Source organism: Osmerus mordax, chromosome 2 (assembly GCF_038355195.1).
Source record: "Osmerus mordax isolate fOsmMor3 chromosome 2, fOsmMor3.pri, whole genome shotgun sequence".
Lineage (NCBI taxonomy): Eukaryota > Metazoa > Chordata > Actinopteri > Osmeriformes > Osmeridae > Osmerus > Osmerus mordax.
The window spans coordinates 22548702-22568090 of record NC_090051.1 but is presented as its reverse complement, the minus strand read 5'-3'; the positions used below and the strand labels follow the sequence as shown (position 1 = coordinate 22568090).

The 19389-nt window shown below is 43.0% G+C and overlaps 1 protein-coding gene across 1 annotated transcript in view; it reads right to left on the bottom strand.

Moving 5' to 3' along the window:
* Positions 1 to 1717: 1717 nt before the first annotated feature.
* Positions 1718 to 19389, bottom strand: part of LOC136967671 (nck-associated protein 5-like) — a 41661-nt gene continuing 23989 nt past the window's right edge. Inside the window, exons 7-13 of the mRNA XM_067261557.1 lie at positions 14425 to 14598; positions 11185 to 14072; positions 10343 to 10460; positions 9580 to 9661; positions 5604 to 6011; positions 4764 to 4859; positions 1718 to 2343 (exon numbers count right to left, since the gene is read on the bottom strand). Of these exons, the coding sequence (XP_067117658.1) occupies positions 2342 to 2343; positions 4764 to 4859; positions 5604 to 6011; positions 9580 to 9661; positions 10343 to 10460; positions 11185 to 14072; positions 14425 to 14598 (3768 nt within the window). The 3' untranslated portion in view covers positions 1718 to 2341. The remainder of the gene's footprint in view (positions 2344 to 4763; positions 4860 to 5603; positions 6012 to 9579; positions 9662 to 10342; positions 10461 to 11184; positions 14073 to 14424; positions 14599 to 19389) is intronic.

Below are 19389 nucleotides of genomic sequence, written 5' to 3'. Positions count from 1 at the left end.
CTCCCGTAGCACAGCAACACATAACTGGCATTGATTGGCAGAGAAGGTTCCATCAGGATACAGGTCATCTGAGGTCAACCCTACTCAGCAAGGACCCCAGGACTGCAGACCAACACGTTCAGGCATCGTTTGCTGCTCCTACACAAAGCATTTACTCTGGGTGGAAAGTCCTACACAAGCACTAATGTCAGAGGCTGCAGGCTGGGTCACAAAGCTTTTCCAGAGATATATCACAGCATAGATTTCCAAATAAAACCCATAGAAAATCAGCAGGATATGTTGAATGAGTTTTGTGCTTTCTTGAGGGCACAGTAACTGATGCTGCACTGCCTGAATAGAACAGTACATATCGATGACAGCAGAGAAAAACAAAAGCAAAGTACTTCTTCTTAGATAAAAACAAAAGCTGTTTTGTGGTGGAAACGGGACTTGTGGTGAGTGTTTATGTTCTGCTGAATCAAGACCTATTCATCAAACAGAGGCCATATGTCACAGGGACTAAGAATCAGAGCCTGAGTAATTTTCCCTGACAGCTTTCGGTGCTCAAGGTTAAAGAAACCTTTATTTTCCCGTGTTTTCGTTATTGGCCCGGTGACTACAATCTAAAACTGAGGCAGGGAGGAGTTCCAAAATCAGCCATCTTCCCGTACCTGTCCGATAAGCACATACAAGAAACAGAAACTATAAATAATGTCTAGACAATGGAGAGATAGGCCAGGCAGAATACAACATAACAAGTCAACTTAAGAACTAAGGTAGTTTATTTCACCCTGATATCTTTGCATAGAACAGATAATATGTAATGTAGAATACAAATTCCGAATTCATACTGTTAAAATAAGACAAATTACAGGAACACAAGACCATAACTTTCATTGATCTCTACAAAAATGTGGGATTGTGATTTTCGGTGGGAGGATTTAGACAGGGTTAGGTATAAGTTATCCTACACGTCTGTGCAGCATACAGATCTTAGGAACAAGACAAATACATGAAAAAAAATTATAACACTCCTTTGAAACTGACTCTATCCTTAAATATGAATTAGAGTTCATGCTCTTTCAGACTGTACCAGATGGCTTGAACACCTTAGTTAGTCACATGAGGCTAGTATAATGTATACACAAATATTGCTATAGTTTTCTTTTTTTCCATAAAACAAACAGTTACAGATTATTTGTATACAGTTACAGATTATTTGTATACAGATAAGTGTATGTTCTACTTCTGCTAATATACACAAGGGAGAAGACAGACATGAACTGTTGGTATGTACTGTGTGCCTGTGGGACAACATGGGATCTGTAGCATCAATTTATCTTGAAGGCAAATTACATATATTATTTTCTCTGCTTAATTTATTTTCACTTATTATTTAAGATGTTCAATTTAGTATGCAACTAGGGTAATTGCTGTTGTCTTGAACATTTTTGACACAAAGAATTTGCTAGTGAAGCCCCGAAGCAGTTTTTGGTAGTAGATTTAAATCTGGACAGAAGCAATTCTAATTAAATACATATTTACATTTGGGAGTGAAGATTTCTCAGCAGCAGAAGCCAGGACACATTCATAACACCAAACAGGGCAGTATAAAGTACACAATATACATGTTAGTGTAAAAGTGAGATGTAGTTCTGCGATATGTTTTTTTTTCGGAAGCATGTTAAGACGGATATAGCAATAAAGAAGCAAAGAAAAGGTTTTAATTTTACAACACAAATATGTAGTTCAGGTGAACACTGTTGCTAATCAATTCAACATCTACACTTTACAGTTTAAATTAAATCTTTGTCTTACCTTCCGACACCAATGGTCTATTCCCTGAGCTCATCAAACAAAGTAGTCTCCTGACTGTGCTTGTATGATATGACTGAGTAGAACCTGTTCACTGAGTTTTCCTGCTATTATTGTCTGTCACAGGAAGTAAAAAGTGCATGATACATATATTATGATGAGCGTAAACCACAGTGTTAATTGCCTAGTGACATGCAGCTACTGTAATGATTATTGACCATGAATGTTAAATCGATGATGAAGCATGTCATCTAGGGCCATCACCCTCCAGAGAGAACCCTGGCTCTACTGCTAAACACCTGACAAACTGAAAACATTCAGAGGTTTGTTCAGGTGTGCTAGTGGGCACCTGTACTTCAGGAAAATGTGACTCAGATGTGCATGGTGTGTTCAGCGGAGGTTGTTTGTGTGGATGATGTGGATGATGTACAGGCTGTTTCTTGTGGATGTACAGGCTCTTGTCCGACTTGCCAGATCCAATACTCCTGCTTGTGTTTCTGCCTGCTCTCTGTACCTCTCTCCAGCTCGCAACTCAGTCAATAATCACTTCTGAAATGGAAAACAATAATAACATGATGAGATTGGAAGGCACTGGGAGGGGGATGGATATCTTTTGTTTAACAGAAACATACGACATCTTTGTCATAAATACCATGGTTATTGAGTTAACCTATATCCAAAACCACATCCACCTATACAAGTAGGCTATACAGTTTAATCTTGTAACTGATTTTAAAGCATCTTTATGTTTTAGCCATATCGAAAATGGTAGCTTAGTTGCAAGTGGGACACATAAGTAGCACATATTGCGTTGTTGTGGAGCTGAAATGTACCAAAGCTTCCTGGTCGGCATCTGGTACATATCAAGTAAAACTCACAAGCTTCAATTCCTCTTATTAATATGATTCTATGTTCCTGTAAAGGATGTTTTTTTACGAGGACCCCAAGGTAGTTATTCAAATTACAAAGAGTTTTAAAGCTTAATTAAATGCATCATTAGTTCGTTTTACAAGGAAAACTGAACAACACTTTGAAAGAAAATGCTAATGGAGTCTTATCAACTATTTCAGGAGTGAAGAAAAACAATTAAAGTAAAAGTTGGGCAAATGTAATAGGAAAATAAAATGAAACCATAATTTAAAAAAAACATGGTTTATTAGGTTTATTTATTATAATGTGACCCTAACCACAGCACACTGACAAACAGTTATCACTAACTATGCTTGCAAGAAAAGTAGTGTAAAAAGAAAACCCCAAGTTAGCAAACTAATAGGTAGAATTATAACAGAGTAGGCTACAGTTAATTAGCCGTAGAACAATAATATGTGACATGCAAGCTTTAAAACAGTATCCTGCCTATGCCACAATAATGTATAATGTGAGATATGAGCCCTCAACACACTAGAGTTGGATTTCCTAACACAGACCACCATTTACTGTACACCTTCTTTTGCTAGCAGATAATGTGGTAGTAAAATGTCTCAGACATGAGTCATATTGGCAAAAAAATACAAGCAGTCAGTTTTAACATAATGGGGCAATCTCGCTTGTTGATGTCCTTGTCGAACTGACTCTTACTTCAGCACCCAGGTAGGCTCTCAGGTGATTTACAATCAAAATGTTCTTCTGTCTGTTACCAATCCTCCAGGGAACACCCAGTGGGAATATTGGAAGCTGTCCTGGACAAATAGCGTAGAGTGGTGTGGTTGCATTGTGATGAACTTAATCAATACTCTCATAAAACTGAGACTGCCCCAGTTTTTATGCTTAATGACTTGGCATATTTCACTTTTGTTCGAATATTTTTTTCTTTTTTTAAACATGGAGAGGGAGTTTATTTTTGATTAGTGTGCAACCAGAGAATAATTGAGCTCTACTTCCAACAGAGTAGAAATGTTTCTTGTGTTCCACTCTCTCCCTACAGCACAATGACACACTGGATATGAATGGATGTATTATATCTACTACTAAATTATCCTTAGAGATTTCCAAATACTTATAGATATTCACAATTGGGGTAGATTAACACTGACACCTTGTTGTTTGGCGTTTATGAGTCAAGATGCAGTACAGAAAAAGTATTAGTGTAAATTATCATTATAATTGGTAGAATTGGTATTCCCAATGCAATGTGGGCTGTGTAATGTGGAGTTTAAAAAAAATATATATATTTTTTTCATTTAATATGCTTAATCGTACTTTCAAATTCAAACCAAATTCTAGAGTTCTTGAGCCTGGTGCGTATCCATTAAAACATCCGGTTTCATTAGTGAATCTGTTTGCAAAAACCAGACACTTCAATTATCACATATGACTCATGCACTTCAGAATTCCTTTTATGCATGAGCTGCTAATGGATTTTTAGCAAATTTCATATTTTCGTATTTGATATTTACATATTAGTTACAAGGCTGGTGACTTACAGAACCCCTAAAGCAATAAAAGAATGACCAATTGTAAGAAAAAATTATCATTACGATGTTAGAAAGGAAACAACTTTCTTTTTGTCCTTCAGGAGCTTGAATCAGAAATATACCCATTACACACTTTACAAGAAATAAACATAAAATTGACAACAAATAGTACAGTTGGTACAGTATGTGAAGACATGTATACCAAATATATGACAGCAAAATGTTATTGTGTGAAATAGCTTCATAGTTTTACCATACTATCGCCAATTGTAGGTTTATTAACTACCAGCCTCAGACAAATACCTAGTGGCTAGCTCTTGTTTGTTTTCCATGATTGTAGTTTTAGTTATATCCATCTGCAGAAAGGGCACTTGACAAAGTGGACAAGTTACGTAGTCTGACAAGATCTCATATTGTGCAGCCCTGTTTGTGCGTCTACAAGCTGGGGTAAGTACTGTATTTTGCACGTAAGATGTCTGATTATTGTGTTCACAGTGAACAGTGGAGACCCGTGAATTGTTTCTGAAAATAATTAGGGAAGAGCTTGGTTCTTACAGATGGCGAGCTGGGGTTGTGCCCTCTCTGGCAGTTGGGTCTGAGTAGGCCTTGTCTTTGTTTTGATATGGCTCATTCTTTTCGGCTCCACTCCACCTAAACAAACAAGGAAACACATCAGCTCAGTTCAGCTGTATCTTCTGGAGTTGTCCTTGCAAATACTGTACTGTAAGCTCCAGTCCTCCTCACTGCTGAAGATGAGAGAACAGCTGAGAAGAGACAGGGAAGGACAGTTCTATTCTACGTTATACTGTTATACTATACAGTAATTAACGTTTAACAGGAGACAGGTGTCAGTAGGATCTCATATTCATACATCACAGTTCAGCTTTTTTGTATGTGATCCAAGAATAACTTCATAGGATATGGATATCTGTGTATTCATCCTTTTTGGGGATTCTCAAATTATCACACTATAATTGTTTCACTGTTATAGTGACACTGCCTGTTATCTGAAACACATCAGCCCTCTTGACAGTCAGTAATTGGGAGTTTCCGAGGAATCAGTTAGCATACTATCAGCACAAGACCCTCCCCTCTGTTATCCAATAAACTTTGTATTGTCGTAACAACGTGCTCTGAACACAGACAAATCAATCATTCAAATTATTTTACCAATAATGTCTGTTTCTATACAACCTATTGTGCGTTTGTATTGTGATGTATTTATATTGGCACCCATTCCTCAGAGTACAAGAGTATGGCTTATCTGCTTGACTCATGAATATAAAAGACTGTGCCTTCAATATTGAATCCCACGGATAAAATACTATGCAATGCTAATTCATCTTTCAATGCATTTAACATATTCCTTCTACAGCTCTGGTAACTGGCTTTTACCTGAGGCCAGCCTTGGCAGCTTGCTCTGGGTTTCACATTCACTGGCACAGGCCACAACAGGCTCAGACAGGGATTGGACAGGCTGGAGGAAGGTCACAATGGGATAAGGCACTGATTGGACGAGGGTAACAGATGTGTCGGACATGGAGTTTTGCATCCCCAGGAAGTGGTCCTTGGATGGCAGTCTCCATCGGGGTAAAGGGGATGGAGAGATCTCCTCGCTGGAGGAGGCAGGTGCACTGGGAGGGCTGAGGGACGGGTCAGGGGTGGATGCTGACTTGGGAAGGAGGTGCAGGATGGAGGAGAAGAAGGAGGTGGAGTCGGGGAGGGGGATGGTGCCGATGCCGCTGTCCAACGTTCGCATGTCGCGGCCAGAGCTCGGGGCACGAGGAGAACACATGATGGCGTCTGGGGAGGAGGGGGAACCGTGGGAGACACAGGGAAGGAAATAACATGGCGTGTTTATACACTGTTATTTCTGAAGGAGGCAGCAACAAGAGAGAAACTGAAGTGCATTACTAATACATGAGATGCTATATTACAACTGAAATTATTCTTGGTGAGAAATGTTTTGTTTTTCTGGATGTACAAAATATGCCATCTGTTATTCATGGGCAATGAATAATGATAACAAAACAAATGAATCAAATAATGAACAAATGTCGGCGACACTTGTAATATGTACAGTATAGCACTTTGTGCCTCATCAACATGAACTGCAATATCAGAGTGCACCATTACCAATTAACTTTTTCTGTCTGGTGAGATTTGATTGTCTCTTTCCCGCATGTCTCCTGTCAGTCCTCCAACATTGTCATTACCGTCAGCCGCATGAGGGGTTTTTAAAGCAGCCCCCAGTGTTGACACCACGACACCAAACGGCTTGAGCTGGGAGTTTCACAGCATTAATGCAACAGATGGTCGGGTTTCCTCGTTCTGACTAGGACAAGGTTCTCCATGAACACTAAGCAGATGGATAGCAGTTCAGTACAATCCAATTACAAGTGACTGTGAGGCAGAGTAATGATTCCTCGCTAATTAACACGATCCCAGAGAAGAGAACGCTCTCCGCAGACTGCTGGAATCAGACACTTAACGTTACTGTTGTTTATTTTAAAAATGTGCTTTTGTGACAGCGTGAGTAATTAAAAAATTGCAATTATTTCCTGGATCGGTTATGTTGTGAGAAGCAAAACTATTACAGATTAATTAAATTCACATTAACCTCACATCCAACTACTGAATAGGTAATATGCAGGGTATACTGTAGTGTAATTTATAATCTTGATGCCTGAAAATACCTCATAACAATTGTTGTTCTCCAGAAGAAGATACAGACTCACAACACTAAATTACACATCACTTAATCCCCCATTGCTGCCTCCACCCCCCACAGGAGTCTAACTCTACCCTTCAGCATCCATTACATTTCAATCCCTGTCAGTCCTGCTTACTTCTATAACTCTCACAAACACATCCTCTCTCAGGAATCCCAGCTCCTGATTCGTTATCAAATTACACAGTGTCGAATTTTGGATTTAATCTACCAACATCCTTTTTCTCGTTTTTAGCAACAACAGCAACAACTAAAAACGTTGACGTATAACAGCTATTATCCCTCCGGGGGACTGGCACAGACCAAGACAGCAAAGACAGAGTTGTCATTCAAATCATAAAAGCTTTTCCCTTGTTATTATTTCTTCTCGCACAATTTTAACACAGCCTTTCCAGTTAAGTGCTTCATATATTTATATATTTACAGTATCGTCATACTTGTATTAACGGAAAACAAAACACAGGCTTCTTCAATGGTCTGGATGAAAGGGTTCCTCAAAACAGATGCACTGCTGACAGTTTCACAGATAATTGGTTGTCTTGATTTTGTTCGTTTAAAAAAGATTAATTGCTACTGTGTGAACTGAACACATTCAATGGTCAATTTCGAAAAGCTAAAACATAAAAATGTAGAAGAAAAAAAATCCCATCATACAGAATCTTTTTTTTTTTTAGGTAAGATAACAATGAATGGACCATTTCATTTCCTGCCACCTACAAAAAGGAACACTAAAGCTTAATTTATACTTCGGTCGCGGACACTTTTGAAATGGTCGCTGACGAGAAAAAAAGTGTCGCTCAGGCTGCTGCATTTATACTTCGGAAAACAGTCGCCTGTGCTCAAGGTTCGCGTGACGTAAACAGAATCATTTTACCGTTACATTCATAGCTATGGTTACATTGTTAACGCTTTGTAGCCTAGGTGATCACTCGGAGAAACTGACCATTTTAATTTTTCACTATGTGACGACATCCGCGCCAGTAGAAATTTCTCCTGGTAGGCGACATTTCTAAGCGACGGTAAAAAGTGTCGACCGAGACGTCATTTCTGTCGGCGACCTTTTCAAAAGTGTCTGCGACCTAAGTATAAATTGGGCTTAAGGGCCAAATGAAAGGTGCAGATTACCAGCGCTATCGAGTGGCTGATCTTAAACTGGTGTATAACAAGGACCTCATGTCTCGAGCCAGGCTGGCCATCGATCCTCCTCGACAAGGCCGTGACCCTGGCTGTGGGGACGGCAGCTTTGTCTGATCTACATCAATGGGCCTAAAGGAATCGAAGACTGCCAGGAGAGGCACGCTAACACTTGTACAGTTCAATGCCGACAAACAGACAGACACGCTCCAGAGCTCAACTGACAATGTGGAAGTCATGGAACAGTCAACAGCCAGTGTTCTAACCCCACTGGTCTGTACAGCCAGTGTTCTAACCCCACTGGTCTGTACAGCCAATGTTCTAACCCCACAGGTCTGTACAGCCAGTGTTCTAACCCCACTGGTCTGTACAGCCAGTGTTCTAACCCCACAGGTCTGTACAGCCAGTGTTCTAACCCCACTGGTCTGTACAGCCAGTGTTCTAACCCCACTGGTCTGTACAGCCAGTGTTCTAACCCCACTGGTCGGTGCAGCTGGTTGCAGTGTTGTAAATCATAATTATGCACACAGACAGATGGACGAATACATGTTTTTATAAACAGAAATTGTATTATAGTGCCTTGTACAGTTCTCTACAACCCTATTTAAAGGAAACATAAAATAGTTGATGATCAGGCTTAGTCTGTTTGTTTGCCTTAGAGTCTACTGTCTGAAAGTTATATTATACACACAAATATAGTGTCACTGTAATCCTGTGTGTTAAATAATTTATGTTACCCCAAGCCATTTATCTACAGTAATCCATTTTGCCATCGTTTCTAAATGGCCGAGTCAAGTGAATGATGTTTTATTGCTGAAAACCAGCAACAATGTAGAAAGCCCTTTTGGGTTGTAAGGACAAGCAATGGGCGCTGGAAATGTTCAGGGATCACAGCTGTAGAGCAAAGATTTTTATGTGTGCATAAATTCATTTAATTGGAAGCCTATTGAAATGTCACAGAGGTGATAAAAAGACAGAGACACTATGAATTTTCTTTTTGGCACTTCTGACAACTCTTAAGCAGAAGTAACATAATAAATTTCTTCTTAGCCATCAGAGTGAGTAGAGTACCCACAATTTATATCCAACAGAAATGTCTGAAATGTCATCTAAACTAGACATTTGCACCTGAAGTATTGCATACACACAACAGTCCCAATGACTTTCAAAACTTTCTTCAAAATATTTGTATTTATAATTTATAGAGAATGTGACATGGACATGTCTGTACTGTAAGTCACATGACACAGCAGGCAGCAGGCCATGCTGGCATCCTATGCATTGGATGTTTCCAACGCAGTGGATGCAAACTGACAGTTATTACAAATGTATGAGAAAACTTTACATCTCTCTCACTCTGTAATTCATGTTTTAAGACTAACTGACATCCATTAAAAAGAGAAGACAGGGAGAAGAGATACATGATGGCCTTCATCTGTCGTCATTTGGTTGCTTCAAAGAAAGTTTCTAAGTTCAAACATTTAAAGGATGTTTTGAATGTCTTACTTATGACCGGATCCTGGCTTGGGGTTTTCAAAGCAGCTCCATGTTCATCCTCGGGTCTGAGATTAACCCTCTGCTTCTTCATCTGTTGGAAGAGGAGAAAAGAAACAATCATGACCTCGTACCTTGCTGGTGTGGACTCGTGGGATTAGTGGGTTTGGGGGCGAGCGTGGGCAGCAGGTGCTTGGCTCTGTGGCATAAATGTGAAACATCAAAAGTATCATGAGCGTGGACAGATGACTGAATTATTGACTTAAACTTGTTTACAGTATGTTTTACTGCCAAGGGGACATGGGTGTGTGTACCAGTCAACAGTACAGACCAATGTTCAAGCAGATAATTAAATATTGAGTAAGTCTTCATTTTGATTCAGGACGATTAAAGATTATTTCTTTGAACTTTCAGCCATCTAGACTAGTCTGGTGATGCAGCAGATAAAATGGTATCTCATTCTCAATAACATCACAACAACGGCCGTTTAATGTTTGTTTAGCTTTGATAAGTATCCAGAAACCGGAAATTATTTCTTCAAGAATCATCTTTCATTCATTCTTCTCTCAATCCGGACCAATGTGATGTGGTCACCACACTTCACTCCTCATTACAGAATCAAAATGACAAATTACATGATCCTATGTGCCAGATATGAGCATTTCTTTGGTATTTTCAGCTTTTTTCCAAGGTCAAAACTGTACTTTTTTATTATAATGAGAAAAGATTTATGTATAATGATAATAATGTGATCTTCCACGTTAACTGGCTCTACCTTTGCATCCCCAGAGATGTCTGTGTGTCCGTCCGTCTCAACGTGAATCGGGGCTCCGGGGACTGGCATGGACAGACACTGGCGCACTGCATCATGGGACTCTCGTCTCCCCACAGAGCTGAAAGAAAAATGCTCTTCAACCACCTGCCATAATCTCAGTATTCGATATTGACTCAACATGCCCTGGGTGTTCCATCTGATAAATGACACAATTCCTCTTGCACCCTCAGTGCAATGCTTTAAAGCTGTCTCAGGTCTGAGAGGAGTGATGTCTGGGAGCTCTTCATATAAATGGCCTGGGTTATCTGGGGTGGTCAATCACTCCGTGGCTGACGGCGAACAAACTGTTTGACCAGGTCAAGACAGAAGTGAAGTGTGACTCAAACTAGAGAATTAAATGATGCGCAGGACATCGCCTAATAAAACGAGAGTGACAGGACTCATAAAAGTGCGTACCGTGTAGGCTGAGGACTTACTGCAACGGCCTGGGTTCGAATCCGGACCGGGCTCTTTGCTGCATGTCTTCCCCCCTCTCTCTCTCTCTCTCTCTCTCTCTCTCTCTCTCTCTGTGTGTCTCTCTCTCTCTCTCTCTCTCTCTCTCTCTCTCTCTCTCTCTCTCTCTCTCTCTCTCTCTCTCTCCCTCTCTCTCTCTCTGTGTCTCTCTCTCTCTGTGTGTCTCTCTCTCTCTCTCCCTCTCTCTCTCTCTCTCTCTCTCTCTCTCTCTCTCTCTCTCTCTCTCTCTCTCTCTCTCTCTCTCTCTCCCTGCCTTTCCTGTCACACTTCACTTAAAAACTATCTAATAAAGCATGAAAATGCCCCCCAAAATATTAAAGAATTCTTACCTTTCTTTTCCATCGCTTTTTCTCCTCTCTTTCTTCTTGTCTGTCTTTGCCTGCTTTCCACCCAAAAGAGATCCGATCTTGTGTTCCTTCTTCTCCTCTTTCACCTTAGAAAGATCTCCCTTTTTACCACTCGGAGCAGGAAGCTTGCTCTTCCGGAAGCCGAACCAGTTGGCCAACGACGACCCAGATTTCGGCTTCGTTTCAGTTGTTCTGTCCTGCTCTTGTGACTTCTGCAAGTTCTTCTCTATTCCCAGCATCACCTTCTCCTCGATCGTGGTGATGGTGGTTTGTCTCTCGAATTCTCCAGGAACAGGTTCTCCAAAGGCGCTGGACAGTTGCTGTTCAATCTGAACCCGGTTGGCTTGTTCTCTCTGGTGTTTCAAACTAAACCTATCATTGGAAGCTCCCAAATGAGAAGGAATTGGCAAGCCCTCTTCGATCAAAAAATTGTTCAACAGCGATCTGTTCATTGGACAATGGTAGCTATTGGAGCAGCTCATGCTTCCTTGGAACACATCGCCGAGAGAGTTTAACGAGCTTCCTGAGTGAGTCTTAATCTGGGTGCGGACCTTTCCGGACCTGCTAACATTCGGTCGGTCCATGTAGCGCGCTCCAAAGCTCTGGCTTCGAGCTTTGGCTCCATTCATGCCCATGACCGGTTTGAGAGGCGGTCTGGTGGACACTGACACGGACCTCTTGAAAAGCCAGCCCTCCTCGTCAAACCCCCAATCCAGCATGGTCCCGGTCTCGACCGCGGGCGGAGCTACAGGAGGCTCAGAGTCCAGCGAGCTGCAACGCGTCTCGATCTTCCGCTCGGCTTTAGCCTTGGCTACGGCCGCGTTCACGCTGGGCAGCATCTGACAGGAGTGTGCTTCGAGGTTGAATGCCTGCACCGCTTTTGAACGACGTGCACTGTTGCTTTCGTTTTGGTCACGCCTCCCCAGGACGAGGAAGGTGTTGGCTTGCATCGGAGACGTTTCTGGAGCTTTGCCACCAACAGGAAGGGCTGTCTTCACGGCCCTGGAGATGGAGAGGTGAGGGTTATTTATGATCCCAAGGCAGACAGAGGAACCCTGGGGTGAGACTTCAGGAGCCTGCTGATCACTTATTCCCTGCTGACAAATCGCCACGTTTTGAACATAGTTTTCCTCGTGTGAAGTCAACCTGTTGTTGGACAACTGGGTGGAGTCAGCTTCGTTGGATTCTTGTAACGTATGGTGAACCTTTGAAGGAACACGTTTAGGAGAAGCGCCCATTTTTGGGGCCTTGTGGCGAGCGTCCTGAGTTTTGATGGGGACTTGGGTTTGCATGTGTTTAATGGGTGATTGCTGGACTGCTTGAGGTTTGTTGCCGTTAGTAGCTGCTTTCGCACTGTTTGCGGTTTGAACTGCAGGCTTGTGTGCTTGAGGTAAAGAGTCGTATCCTGGTCTGACTAGTAAGGACGTAGTTCGGCCGGGTGGCAGGGGAGGGGAGGGGGATCTGAGGCCGGGATGGGGAGTGGTGGAGGGCTGGTCTTGGCATCTCTGTTTGAGAGGAGAGTTAGGTAAATTGTTTGAGGTAGGGCCTTTTGGAGCAGAGTCATTTCTCGAGGGTAGTTTGGAGGCAGGCTGAAGTGCCTTGGAAGGGCTCTTGGGGCCATCAGTAAAACCTGAATCCTTGAATGTTTTTGATTGTTTCACCGCTGAAAGGGATCCTTGTCCTGCAGTCTCCACACAGCCCAAGATGGCTGGCCCAGCAGTATTCCCAATTTTCTCGGCCATCTGTTGAGATACCTTAGAGCTGCTTTGGACCTTGGTGAAATTGGACTTTGCACTAGGAATGTTGTGTACAAGAGGGTTTGAGCGGCCTTTGGGCCTGTGGTGAACCTTAATCAGCTTTTGATGAAGGGGCGAGTGCAGCTGCTTGGGCTGTTCCGGGCCTCCATCTGCACTCTTGCTCCTGAGAATGAAGGCCTTCCTTGCCGAATCACAAGCCTGGGGCTTGGGTTTCCTTTGAGGGGACTCCAAGATGGTATAGTCCTTCGTGTCGGCTGGAACCTGGTTGGCCTTCTCCCTGTAGTGAGGCATGTCCATCGAGGCACTGCGCTGTCTGGCCTCACTGGCCCAGCTCAAAACCTGAGCCGCAGTGTGCTGAATCGGCAGACTCATGTCTCTAGCCCCGGCTTGTTTGTCCGCGACTCTGCTTTGCTGCTGCTTGACGAGATCAAGCCTAGACTTGCGTTCACCAGACCTGCTTTGGCCTCCGTCTTTCTCCTTCCACTTTTTAAAGACAGGTCGCTCGCTAGTTTCTCCCTGATCTGAGTTATGTGGTTTGCAGGAGTGGGCGGAGCTCTCGGTTAGGCTGACGCCAGGTATGAGAGTGGGGTCCTCGGGGAAGACGTTCTCTGTGACAGTCGACAGGAAGTTTCCGGAGCTCCCTGTGAGTTTCACCGGCTCCTCTGAGGATGAGCCGTCCGGGGAGCGGGCTTTGCCGTACGATGCTCCTGATCCGGATTCACCAGCGTCCTCTGGTGAAGGACTCTCTTTCGACGATGTGTCACCAGACTGAGGTGGGTCATCGTCTGCGTCGTCCGAGTCTGAGGGTAAGGCGGGGACTTCTGCTCCTGGCTTGAAGGTCTTCGCCTTCGTCACCGCCAGTTTAGGAACCATCCCCTGTGGCCCACATTTAACCCCCAAAGAGTATATTCCCTCGTTGGAGGTCATGCAGTCTTTATAATGGGACGTGGGGACCAGGAAGGAAGCCTCCTTGGGGCTGCGCATCTGCAGCCTCTTCAGGCCCTTGAGAATGTGGCCCTCCTTCCATCCTAGATCCGGATGCTCTGACGGGACGGTGGAGTGGTTGCTGGACACAGAACCGGCGCTCATCCTCTTCTCCCGACTTAGGGCACACTGTCGAAAGCAAGAGCAAAAGCCATAAATGCAGTGTTTTTGTGTGTGTGAAGAAAGAGAGAGAGCCTCTGAACTAAAATGAGTAACATGACATTAGGTGTTGCATGACTGCACATGCCTTACACAGCGTGTTTAATAAGGATATCAGGAAGACATACTGCTTATTGCTAAGAAACTGCTTAAAACATATCTTTGTGTCCCCACGTCCCATTACGTTTTTTAATTGTTAATTGACTGTTATTGTACATTATGTTGTAAGACCGTGATTATAATGTTATAATGCGGCTCTTTGAGCGCAAGAAAGGCGCATTACAAATAAAACATATTATTCCCGTTGTCATTAGTATGATACCTGCTTGGAGGAGCCCCGCCCGTCGGTCCAGGTGTGTGAGCCGCTGGAGTATTCGCTCCCTGCGCTGGAGAGGGAGGCCTCACTGCTGCTGCAGCTGCTGCGAGGGCAGGTGAGGCTCAGCAGGCTGGGCCATCTTCCGGAGGGAGTTCCTGCTTTCCCATTCCTCTGGGCCTCCTGAAAGCACCCCATCACTGGGATTAGTCTTGAGGAACAAGCTGTTGTAACCGTGCTGAATGATGTCACTAGGATTATCAGTCTCCAGCAACAAGCTAATTTAACTGTGCTGATTTTTGTTGTTGATCAATAAAGCATCATATGTTAGATGTTATTTACTTTCATTGGTTGAGGAGGCGCACGTGGAGATGAGGGAGAGAAATAAAGGACGAGTTGTAAATTTAGGATCGTTGGCACACGGCGGCATTGGTCTTGTGGACTAACACCTGGGTTTCCAGACAACAGACGCTAAATATAGAAGAAGCAGGACGAAAAATCTAAGTCCACTCGCAGGACCTACAGAATGGTGATACTCACAGGGTGAAGCAAAACTCAAGTAAGAGGCCCACTCCTGCCTGCTGTCTAACAGGACCTGCTCTGACTCCCCCAGGTGGGATAAATCGATGCCCAGAAAGAACACTTGTGTCACATACGGTTTGTCGACCTGTTTTTCAAGGCAGATAATCTCCAGTTCAACAAGGATACAATATATATGTGTACATACAACATACAGACAGTATATGTATGTAACAATTACGTTACGCAAACAAAGTAGCAGGTGGAAAATCTCCATGAAGAGGAACTCCACTAAAACTATGCCCCAATGAATGTAGCTATCTCTTCTTTCACAAGGCAATCTTTGTGTTTTCACTCACAAAAGATCTTCCATTTCATTCAATAGACACTTTTCTCTTTACTGGAAAACACAGCACACAAGTGGAGATAGTTCCCTATGGTGGTCTATTTGTATTTGTCACAGCGCACAAATAATCAATATGCTGAATACATCGCTGTCTCTTTCCATCCAAAGGCTAATTGAGGAAAGGAATGACATTTTCTGCTCCACTGGCTAGAGGAACCTCACTCTTTAATGTGGTTATTCACTTTTCTCTGTGGAGACAGATAAGCCTGGGTATCTTATTATTACATATTATTATCTACAAGGTCAGCTGAATTTTTTGGGTTTTAAATCTTCTCACAATCTTCACAGTCAAAAGATGTGCAACCCACTGAGTAATTTGCCTCTTTGTGTTTCAGGAAGTCACTGATATTTCCCAAGTTTGAGCGTTATAAATGTGATAAGTATTCCCACTGTGGACTGTGGGATTCAGGTCCGTTCCTCCTCTGTCTCTCTGGCTGGAAGCACAAGACCTTGGCTTCCATAAAGAAGGCTTCTTAATCTAACCTTTCAGGGAATGTGAATCATGCTGTTGCAATTGGAATTCCTGTAAGTGAACGAAGCCAGGGAGTTTTGCTCCTGTGAGAGTCGATCTATCTATGCTGCTATGCTGTGTCTCTCAGCATCATCTCAGTATCACTGCCATGGAGACCGTGTCTGCACAGCCTCTTAGAAGGATTGTTAGTGTGGCAATTTCCAGCAAAGAGACACCACTAACCGAATGGCAGAGGTGGAATTAGTAATTGTAGCTCTCACCGTGGAACAGAGTAGTCTAAAAAAGCAGCACTCGTTTCAGGCTGAATCTTTGGTACTATAGAGTTTATCTGAAAGACAATTCACAACCAATTCTATAGTGGGGATTGTCAAATGAGTGGACGGTGTTGCGCCAGCATGCTTAAATGCTGTATGCATCCTGTCCTGTGCCCATTTAAGATAGGTGTGCTATGAACCTTTTCCTAAATAGCATTGATCTCTGCTATAGAGGAGCCATTGCCAGGTTTTCTCTCAAAGTCATTAGTGTCATCTGTTAGCAATAATTAATGTGAATAGACAATAATTGCATCAGGGATCTGGGGACCTCAGTAATTTGGTCCATTCATTGATATTCACCTAGTATGTGATGATCAGCTCCATTCTTCATTTCACATGCACTGCGGAAGACTGCTGAACCAAAGCTCGTTTCAGTGGATTAATCTGGGAACTAATTACAGTTAGGAAGTTGAAGAGTTTCAATGAGATTGTGTACTTAACAAAACATTCTTTTAGAAAGACACTGTAAGTCAAGGGTGACGTCAGTGCAAGTGGAGAACACGTTTTTTTTTTCTCCTCTGCCCAAATCTCAACTTCTTTAAGTGGAATTTGGAGTGGGGAGACTACAGAATATATTAAATGTGTTGCAATGCCATCGGATTTCTTTGAGCAGGATTCACAATCAACTCATTTATAAAGTAGAAAGTCTTCATTGCTTTCATGCTCTCATAACATTTGGAGGAGGCAAACCCTGAGAAAAACACAGCACAGGTCTGATCCATTAAAATAATTGCATTCGTCATAAGACTAAAATCAATATAGAACTGCTTTTATTCTTTACAGCACTTTAATACTTAGCATGGGCCCTTTACCCGAACCCAGACCTTTAAAATGCTTTTATTTTGTACCTTATGTAATGAATGAAGTTCCACTGTGCAAGCGCAGAACAGGTTACAGTACAAATAACCTTTTATATCACCAGGGTCAAACAGCAGCACAGACAGTAGATAGAAGAGATGTCAGTCTAATAAAGAAGATGTGGACTAGTCTGTGTTTAAAGGTTTGCAGTCTGGTGTCAGACTGATAGAAAAGCACAGGTCCTTCTTGACCATGAACTCAGTCTTTGAGGACAAAACAGAAACATATATCCATGCTGGTGCCTTGTGTGTTTTGTGCCCATCGATAAAGTGAAAAGCAACAAAAACTCTGACAAAACCAAGAAGTGTCCACCTGACAACTAACTGGTGCACAGGATCCCTAAGTCTTGTAAAGACTGAATTACATGTTTATGTAATGTAAACAGTTTGTGCGGGTGGTCTAAGCACAGGGTGAAAAAATGAGAAACTTTCTGTATGTTAGAATCTTGTAGCGGAGGAATCTTTGTTGCATATAAATACTGTGTTCAACCCACTACAATCATTATCTGATGTAGAGTTGAAGTTTTGTGGAGCAAAGAAATCTTTTATGAAGAATGTATTATAAGAAACCTATTATAACCTATGTGAAATAATTGATTCTCCTATATGAATATTGTGAAACTCTCTGAGGGAACAGAGGTTACATCTTCCATTCTTGGAACATGTATGATTGACAATCTCTAATTGGCCAGTATTATGACATAATCGACGGGTATGTACTGCATATCATCATTTGATTATTGAACTCTACTATGTTCAATAAAAAAAACGTCATTATCACCAAAGTGTTTCAAATAGAGTACATGTTACAGTAAGACACCATGATTTATCCACCATGATGAATCTAAAAATGTTTCTGTGAAGCTGACCTTCCTTCCTGTTTTGTCCTCTCTGGTGGGTCTAATGACTCTCTCCGCTGTCATTTACCTCTGTGTCCCCCGAGGCCGTGTTGCCGTGGTGCCCAGCCATGTGTTCATCCATACTCCCTTTGCACCCTTCACCTGCACCCTCCAACACTCAGCTCCTACCCTCTCTCATCTACTCTCCTCCTTTATCCCTCCCTCTCTCCATCGCTCTCTCCCTCCCTCTCTCTTTATCCCTCTCTGTCTTTGTCTCTCTCTCCCTCCCTCTCCCTCTATCCCCCTCCCTCCCTCTTTATCCATCTCTCTCTCTGTCTCTCTTCCTCCCTCTCCCTCTATCCTCCTCCCTCTCTCCATCTATATCCCTCCCTCTCTCTTTATCCCTCTCTCTCTCTGTCTCTCTTCCTCTCTCTTCCTCCCTCTCTCTCTCTGTCTCTCTTCCTCTCTCTCCCTCCCTCTCCCTCTATCCTCCTCCCTCTCTCCATTTCTCTTTCCCTGCCTCTATTTTTTCCTCTCTCTCTCCCTCTGTAGCTCTGTGCTGTCGCTCGCCCGGGCTGTAATTAGGCTGCGATGCTGTTCATTTTTCTACTTTTGCACCAGGCAGAGATGAGGGGAGTGCCAGGGCCTGCAGGTCTGGGAAGCCAGCAGATCAAGCTGGAGCCTGGCTCGGTCTACCTCCTCCCCGGGGGACTGGGTCTCAGCTGGGCACTCGCTGCCTGCACATGCTCACTTCCATGCTGGTCAAGATGATATTCTTACTTGTTCTCATACACCCCCCAGCCCCTCCAACCCCCCCTCCTCATCAAACTTTTTATTGGGGGTACACAGTTCTTACACAGACCCTGCATACTATGTTGACAAATATTGTCTTTTTGAGATTTTTAACTCTTTTTACTTTTTAACTTGAGTGTTTTTTACTGATTACATAATTATTTTTTATTTGTAATGCACTTTATATTTAGGTAAAATCTGTGCTACAGGTTACATGTCTGATATATGCTGGTAAAGTACTGACGTGAAATGTCTTGTGTAGCCAGGTATTAAATATTTATGAGGAACATGAAAGTATGGACTAGATTCTATGTAGGTCTTTCACTTGAAAAGACCGACCATTTAAAGGTCCTATTATTTTAGTTTTGAGCGCGGCGTCATGCTGCACACACCAAGCTAGAGGAGGCTGTATGACGCGAGATGCACCTTGCTTCACTAACAACCTCCGAGAATCAAAGTCTAGTATGCACCGTTCTTGATTGGAACCTCGACGCTCAGAAGCCGCAGCCTCTCCCCCAAGTTGAAAAACAAAAACTCAATTTCAATAATTCATACATCATTGGCTCCATGTTGCCTCGCAATTTTGAAAGAAGCTCCATCTGCCCTCCCGTCAGTCCACCCGGTGGCTAGCATCTGCTCCCCCCCCCGGCTCCTCCACCCCCCCCCCCCCCCCCCCCCCCCCGAGGGCTTCACCGCCAGTGATGGGAGTAATAAGGTGACCTGTGTTTCAGTTCAGAGGGCTCTCTGCAGCTGGCAGAAGAGAAATCTCATGAGC